Raw genomic sequence first — 8,947 nt, forward strand, 5'->3', positions numbered from 1 at the left:
CCGCAGTTCTTTTGGTTTTTATTGCATTTCTGCCATTTCTAAATTGAATACTTTTCTAGATTTTATTAAGAAACTATATCTTTGGGAAAATATGTCAAATGTTGACACTGAGATGCTTAAGGATATATGAGGAATGCTGGGAGGTAAGTTTTGAGGAGTAACTTAAAGGAGGACAATGAATGAGATGTTTAGGAGGGGAATTTAAGGAGTGTAATGTTATAGTGATAATGCCATTGGAATAACAAGCCAGAGGCTCATGCCAAAGACCTGGGAATATGGATGTAAATCCCACCGCAGTAGCTGGTTTAATCAGCAAACTGAAAGCTGTCAATTGTCAATTAGCACTGAATGTTAAAAGAGAATGTCATGTTCTCGACTGTCTTTTAGGGAAGAAAATCTACCATCCTCATCTAGTCTGGCCTACGTATGACTCCAAACCCACAGTGATGTGGTTCCTCTTAAATTACCTAACACGCCAATCGGTTGATGGGCCACAAATCCCGGACTTGCCGGTGATGCCCACATGCCAGAGAAATATGGTCTTGTTTGCATAAGAGATGGCTTTGCTTTGTTGGGATAAAGTCAAACCCAAATGTTTGTTAGTTCACTTGATTTGCTCCTGTACAGAGCCAAACAGCATTTGTAGCAATGTAGAAATACAAAGATATATTTTCTGAAGAAAGTATATTTTTAAAATTTAAAACAAAAGTAAATAAAATTCCAAAGTTTATTTTGATTTAATCCCTAGCCACCCCCTTCACTTCTTTTTCATGTCAGTGTTGCCCCTATCGGGCTTTGCTTTTTACTGGTTCCCTGGTCACACGGGTGTTTTCCTGGTGGTGGAAATATTGAGTAAAGTCTTTTGCACGTGGCGTCCTTTTACTGAGAAAAAGTAAAATTTTTAAAAAAGTCCAAGGTTTAGACACTAGTCAGGTGGCAATGCTAAGGTGGCGCATTGAGACCAAAATTAGAACAGGGAGCGATAACTAACAAACATCGAAGTGCGGTGCAAGAGAGAGACTGGCAGCAATTATGGGACTCGCATTCATCCATGAAAGGAAGGGAGGAAAGGCATCAATTGTATCACTTCCCAAGAATATAGATACCAGAGATCATAGTCATAGAGATGTACAGCATGGAAACAGACCTGTCGGTTCAATCTTCCATGCCAACCAGATATCCTAAATTAATCTAGTTCCCTTTGCCAGCATTTGGCCCCTATCCCTCTAAACCCTTCCTATTCATATACCCATCCAGATACCTTTTAAATTTTGTAATTGTATCAGCCTCCACCACTACCTCTGGCAGCTCATTCCATACACACACCACCTTCTGCGTGAAAAAGTTGCCCCTTAGGTATCTATTAAATCTTTCCCTTCTCAACTTAAACTTATGCCCTCTGGTTTTGGAGACACCCCCAACCCCCCCACCCCATGGAAAAGACTTTGACTATTCATCCTATCCATGCCCCTCATGATTTTATAAACCTCTATAAGGTCACCCCTCAGCCTCTGATGTTTCAGGGAAAATTAGCCCCAGTCTATTCAGCCTCTCCCTATCGCTGAAACCCTCTAACCTGGCAACATCCTTGTCAATTTTTTCTGCCCCTTTCAAGTTTCACAACATCTTTCCTTTACTGGGGAGACCAGAATTGAACGCAGTATTCCAAAAGTGGCCTCACCCAATGTCCTGTACAGCCACGACATGACCTGCCAACTCCCATACTTAATGCACTGACCAATGAAGGCAAGTGTACCAAATACCTTCTTCACTATATTGCCGATCTGCAAATCATATTTATCAAACGGATTGAACCATTAGGGAGGTAACAACAAAGATTACTCACCCATCACCCACCACCACGCATTTGATATTTTGCATCATTTAGCTGCTGGATTGTATAGTTTCCTTTCAAGAAAATTAAAGAGTAAAAGTAGAGCACAACCTCTTGCCTGTAGAAGTCCGAGGCTCAAACCTGGTTTTGTTTCTGGGCTCTATTACACCTCCCAGCCATCCACCTCTGGTTCTCTTGCTAACTGAATACGTGTCTCATCACACACATACCATCCTGAACAGCTATGTAGGCAAATGAGTTTATGCTTAATTTAACTAGCAAATGAGAGATTTGGTTCGAAAAAAACTTTGGATTTTATGAATAAGCTGTCGGGTTAAACAATAGGATGTGTGGAACAAGGCAACACTGAACGTTGGAGGGGATCCACTGACCAGGTTATGGGGGAAAGGGGATTGAGGCATTGAATTGGGATGTAGATATGAAGAACAAATACCTAGAAAGTGGATGCACCTAATCAACACCCAACGGGACCATGTTCAGGAAACAAGAGAAAACACAAGGAGGAATGACTTGATAAATAATGATAGTGTCATAGTCTTATCAAAGGCCTATATCACACAGCTATATGTGGGAAGTGCTCTGCAAGATGGGCTTCAGGGAGGGAATCTGTAATTGGATCCGACTGCTCTACACCAACATCATTAGCGCAGTTTCAATCAATGGGTGGGAATCAGAAAGCTTCCCGATTAGATCTGGAGTCAGGCAGGGCTGCCCATTCCCTCCTGCCTTGTTTGTGCTTTGTATAGAGCCTTTTGCTGAGTCCATCAGGGGCCTGATGTGAGCCTGAGAGGGACGACTATTCCAGGTAGTGAGACCTGCAGGACAAAGCCTCCCTGTGCATGGATGAAGTTGCCATTTTCTGCTCGGATCTGCTGTCAGTGCACAGATCCATGAGAATCTGAGACCAGTTTGAGCTGGTCTCGGGAGCCAAGGTAAATGGAGGCGAGAGCGAAGTAATGTTCTTTGGGAACTGGGCCGACCAATCTTCTGTGCGACTGCATCAAGCTGTGCATAGACACTCAGTACACAAACACCAAGTGTCACTACGTACTCGGGTTCTACCTGTTCCTGGTGTTGCAAAGGACGGGACTTGCCTTGCTGCTGTGGAATGCTCCAAGTCATTGAACCATTCCACAGCACCTGTCCTTCATGGAGAAATTTGTAAAGAAAGCCACCTTACAGAATCCTCAAGACACTGAGGGAAAAGGAGACGGTGGACCCTGTCACGTGGTTCCCTAGAGCAGACTGTCAAAGTCATTTAACAGAATGCCTCATCACCAGAACTTTCCAGCAAGCACCAAGATATCGCTTGGCTGGCGGTGAAAAGGGGACTACCTGTGAGATTATTTACATTGGCCCAGTCTGTCTGCACCACCGCACGCTGCCCTCAAAGAGACTGTGGGGTCATAGAAACTGTCACACATCTCCTTCTGGAAAGTCAGAGATAGTAAGAACTGCAGATGCTGGAGTCAGAGATAACACAGTGTGGAGCTGGAGGAACACAGCAGGCCAGGCAGCATCAGAGGAGCAGGAAAGCTGACGTTTAGGGTCGGGACCCTTTTTCAGAAAAGGCCCATTTCTGAAGAAGGGTCCCAAACTGAAACATCAACTTTCCTGCTCCTCTGATGCTGCCTGGCCTGCTGTGTTCCTCCAGCTCCACACTGTGTTATCTCCTTCTGGAATGTGCCTTTGCAAAGTAAGTCCGGAAAGAGATGCAGAGATAGTAGGAACTGCAGATGCTGGAGGATCTGAGATAGCAAGGTGTAGAGCTGGAGAAGAAGCTTTCTGAAGAAGGGTCTAGGCCCGAAACGTCAGCCTTCCTGCTCCTCTGATGCTGCTTGGCCTGCTGTGTTCATCCAGCTCTACACCTTGTTATCCCTGGGAAGAGTCCGTGACACAGGACTCTGAGCTCCACTGTTTGTTCCACACACACATATACACATACACACAGACACACACGCTCGTATACACACACACAAACACACAGACACACACAAACAGACCAAATACACACGTGAATCTATGAGGTGAATTTGTATTTGCAGATACATTCCATTTTGTTCAAAAAACACACAATTTATAGACAGTCAGTCAATGTGATATTTTATAAATTTCTACTTTAGAAATAAAACCAGTCTGACTCCAAGCCAAAACACAAAAGATTGTAAACAAGGCCTCACACCTAACATGCATTGTCTGACCTAAAATGTCACCTCTTCTTTACACTGATAAACCCTTTAGTTCTCTCAGGACAGTGACTTGAATGGAATTCGGGGATTTACACATACATATTAATCAATTAAAACCTTCTAACTGATTAAAAATTTAACAGCATCTTAGGTTTGTTTAGTGCATCCTTATCAGTGGTGTGACCCTTTGATCATTTACTTATAAATTCTGTGTCAGATACCACCTCACTAACACCTGAAGAAGGAGCGAGGCTCCGAAAGCTTAAGTTTTCAAATAAATCTGTTGGACTATAACCTGATGTCGTGTGATTTCTGGATTGATTCTACACTGCATGGCCAATTGCAGGAGTGAACCAAGTTAGTGAGCTGGATCAGCAATCAAGATAATCATCAAACCATGGACTGTGGCTCAGAACAAAAGAGAGGAAACAGCACCATCAGTAGGAAGAGAGATAACAAGGTGTAGAGCTGGATGAACACAGTAGGCCAAGCAGCATCAGAGGAGCAGGAAGGCTGACGTGCAGTTCCTACTATCTCCACTACATCTGTAGGAAGATGCTGGATAATACAAACATTGTTTACAATTGAGTTAAGTCTTGCATGGTTATCTTTATTTGCAAAAGTTAGTAATAGGGAGATGGTAGCATAATAGTGATGTCGCGTAATTAGTAATCCTGTCATGTTGAACAATATGAAGAGTTATTCCAGACTTAAAATGTTAACTCTGTATTTCTCTTGCCACTGATGCTGCTGAGTTTCTCTAGAATTCTCTTTTTGGTTCAGATTTCCAGAATCTGCAGTATTTTGCTTTTGTTTGTGTGGTCTTTCAGGAATTGTCTGCAGCATAAGATGTGCAAACTACAGTGACACAAGATCTTCATATTTAATCAGGAAAGAAAGATAGTGGTCTAAATTTGTTTTCTAACATCAAAGTTATTTCATTCATCTCCATAGCCATTGGCATTCTGCTACAATGTCAAGCTATTGGAGAGATGCATCAAATAATTTGGACAGAGCTAGGGGAGGGGGAATAAAAAGTCGATAAAGTTAATACACAAGTTAAAGCTAGCTTTATTTAACAGAAATGCGCTCACAATGGAACACTCATTTTACAGCTACCACAACATGAACTCACCAGAGAGAGATAAAGGCTGAGTGCCCTATGTTACTTTGCTGGTTGAGGGCAATATCACACTTCTAGAGTGAGTTTTGGGACACCATGCATCACAGAACATGAGATGTGGGCAGGAAGACAATGGAATAAGAGCAAATACTCCAAATGTCTAAGAGCTGTGAAGAACAGAGAAATCTTGTCATTTTATGAATTGTGAGGGGCATGCTAGACCCATCTCCTCTAACTTACCAAAAAGGCAGCTCACCACCACATTCTCAATGGCAATGGACACTGACACCCTACATCCCATAAGCGAATAACAAAAAAGGATTTTTATTTTAACACAATAAGTATTTCGGATCTGGAAAGCAATCTGTGAGTGTGGTGAAGACATGTTCAATTGGGGCTTTTCAAAAGAGAATCTGGATCATAATCAATACAGAGCCCAAAAGGGCAGCAGAGTGGGACTGGCCAAGTTGACTTGCAAAGAGTCAGCACATATATGAAGGGCTGAAGGGCCTCCTTTTGTGCTGTTACCATTCAGTGTACTCTATTAAATCAAAGCTCCCTTTGTTCACATATGGTGCTATTCACTGACAATAAGATCCCACGGCATGAGCATTGAAGTAGATTCCAGAGCAGGAGGCCTCTGTCCTGTTGAGGTATCAGTAATATCTAGATTCAGTTCTGATGCTTGAGGTCAGATCAGGTGTAACAACAACATCTTGCATTTTGATGGCACCTTGCATATGGTTAAAGTATCAACATGCTTGACTAGAGCGTTACCGAACACAAGCGGGTATTAAGACCAGTGATTATAAATTTCATCCGGGAGCTGGCTGGAGGTAAAGGAGTACGGAGGTGCAGAGAGGATTAGGGAGGGAATTCCAGAACTTAATGGCCAAGAAGCTGAGGGCTGTAGTGAAATGAAGTAAACTGGAACCGTACAGGAAGTTAGAATTGTAGCAGACTAGAAATCAAAGATTGTTGTAAGGCTGGAGAAGTTTGCAGAGATAAGGAGGAGCAACGGTGATGCAGCAGCAGAGAACAGTTAGATTTGTTTGGCGGAAGAGTTAAAATGTCTGATTGCTCTGTAAATCCACAAACATTATCCTTAAATAACTGGAACCCTTTGTGCTGTTGTATTTTTGTCACATTGCATTCTACCCCCATAATTCAGAGACATATTTACTTCAATTGCAAATGTCATCCAAGATTTCAAAGAGATCTTGATCAATTGGGTCAATGGGCTGAGGAGTAGCAGATGGAGCTTAATTCAGATAAACGTGAGGGATTGCATTTTGATAAAACAAACAAGGACAGGACTTATACAATAAAGAAGTAGGGCTTTAGGTTGAGTTGTAGAACAGAGAGAGCTAGGGGTTGAAATTTGCATCACAGGTAGACAGAGTGGTTAAACAGCATTAAGTGTGCTTGCCTTCATTACTCAGACCTTTGAGTATAAGAGTTGGGGCGTCATGTTGAGATTGTATATGAAATTGGTGAGACCTTTTCTGGAGTACTCTGTCCAGTTCTGGTCTGTTCTAGGAAGGATATTATTAAGTTGGAGACGGATCAGAAAAGATTTGTCAGGATGTTGCAGAAATGGAGGGTTTGAGTTATAAGGAGAGGCTGGATAGGCTGGGACATTTTCATTCTAGCGTGGGAGGTTAAGGGGTGACCTTACAGAGGTTTATAACATCATGAGGGGTATAGATAAGGTAAATGGCAGGTGTCTTTTTTCTAGGGTGGGGGATTTCAAGACGAGGGGGCATATTTCAAGGTGAGAGGAGAAAGGTTTGAAAAAGATATCAGGGCAATTTTTTTACACAGAGAGTGGTTCGTGTGTGGAATGAACCAGAGGAAGTGACAGATGTGGGTACAGCTATGACATTTAAAAAAAACTTAGATAAGTACACGAATAAGAAATGTTTGGAGGGATATTGACCAAGTGCAGGCAGGTGGAACGAGTTTAGTTTGGGATTTTGGTCAGCATGGAGTGGTTGGACTGAAGGGTCTGTTTATGTGCTGTATGACTCTATGACTCTATGAATATATAAAAAAAAACAAACTGAAAAAGAAACCCAGGAATGTAGAGTCCAGATCAACAATTAACCCTCACTGAGAAAAGTTGGGGTTGAAGCCATTGACTTTGTTCGAAATAAACACACCCTTTAATAGCGGATGGATATTGGTTTAGTTACCTACAAAGATGGTTTATGGTGCCAACAGCTAGGGTTCAATTCCCACATTGACTGAGGTTACCATGGCCCTTCTCAATCCCTCCCCATGCCTGAGGTGTGGTGTCCCTCAGGTTAAACCTCTACCAGCCGTCTCTCTCTGATGGGAGAGCAACCCAATGGTCTGGTAAGAGTAGGGTGACTTTATCTTTTATTGAAAAAACAACTACAGACTTGGAAAGGAACCATGAAGAGATGACTTTGCTCCTTCATCTCTGGTGGAATAGCACTCGCTTGTCTGTCAGCAGCTGTAACTCTTCCTTTAAATTGGTGATTCTGGATTCAAGTCCCACTCCAAGTCTTAAGCCCAAATGTCAAGACTGACCATCCAGATGAGGACATTAGAGTGCTCTGTTGTCAGAGGTGGATTTTTCAAAACCGAGGCCTTGTCTGCACTTGCAAGCCGATGGGAAAGCAGTTAAAGATGTGCAGGGGATTCATCTCAAGTGTCCTGGGAAATATATATCCCTCAATCAAAATCACAATCTCTCTGTTCATTACTATTCTCATTCTTGGACACATGCATCTCCATCAGGGACAGACACCTCAATACCGCACTCTACTGCAAGCCTACGGATAACCTCATGATGCTGCATTTCTCTAGCTTCCACCCTAAACATATTAAAACAGCCATCCCCTATGGACAAGCCCTACGCATTACACAGAATCTGTTTGGATGAGGAGGAACAAGACAGACACCTGAAGGTGTTGAAGGATGCTCTCTTAGGAACAGGATATGATGCTCAACTCATCGACTGTCAGTTCTGATGTGCCAAGTGAAAAACCGTAATGACCTCCTCAGAAGACAGATACAGGATATATCCGATAGGGATGACCCTTCATCATCCAGTACTTCCCGGGAGCAGAGAAACCACTTCATGTTCTTCGCAGCCTTCAACCTATTATCAATGACAATGAGCACCTCACCAAGATCTTCCCCACGCCTCCACTTCTCACCTTCAAACAACCGCCAAACGTTAAACAGACCATTGTTCGCAGCAAACTACCCAGCCCTCAGGACAACATCGACCACAATACCACAAAGCCCTGTCGTGGCAACCTCTGCAAGGCACATCAGAACATCGACATGGACACTACCATCACATGTGGGAACACCGCCTACCGTGTGCATGGCAGATACTCATGTGACCGGCCAACATTGTCTATCCCATACGCTGCAGGCAAGGATGCCCCAAGGCATGGTATATTGGTGAAACCATGCAGATGCGACAACAACGGATGAATGGACACCTCGCAACAATCGCCAGGCAGGGATGTTCCCCCCAAGTGTGGGAACACTTCAGCGGTAAAGGACATTCAGCTTCTGATCTTGGGGTAAATGTCCTCCAAGGTGGACTTTAGAATAGCCAACAACGCAGAGTCACAGAGCAGAGGCTGATAGCCACGTTCAGACCCCATGAGGATGACCTTAACTGGGATCTTGGGTTCATGTCGCACTACAGGTGACCCCACCACACTATACACTCTCAGACACTCAAACACACACACGCACACACAAACACACACACGCACACACAAACACACACAC

At 43.3% G+C, this 8,947-nt stretch overlaps 1 protein-coding gene across 1 annotated transcript in view; it reads right to left on the bottom strand.

Annotated features, from left to right (window-relative positions):
• The window catches only part of LOC109938489 (ras-related C3 botulinum toxin substrate 1-like), a 30,040-nt gene extending 28,021 nt beyond the window's left edge, over positions 1 to 2,019 (bottom strand). Inside the window, exon 1 of the mRNA XM_048617313.1 lies at positions 1,847 to 2,019. Within this exon, the coding sequence (XP_048473270.1) occupies positions 1,847 to 1,884 (38 nt within the window). The 5' untranslated portion in view covers positions 1,885 to 2,019. The remainder of the gene's footprint in view (positions 1 to 1,846) is intronic.
• Positions 2,020 to 8,947: the final 6,928 nt, after the last annotated feature.

Source organism: Rhincodon typus, chromosome 37 (genome assembly GCF_021869965.1).
Source record: "Rhincodon typus isolate 14 chromosome 37, sRhiTyp1.1, whole genome shotgun sequence".
Lineage (NCBI taxonomy): Eukaryota > Metazoa > Chordata > Chondrichthyes > Orectolobiformes > Rhincodontidae > Rhincodon > Rhincodon typus.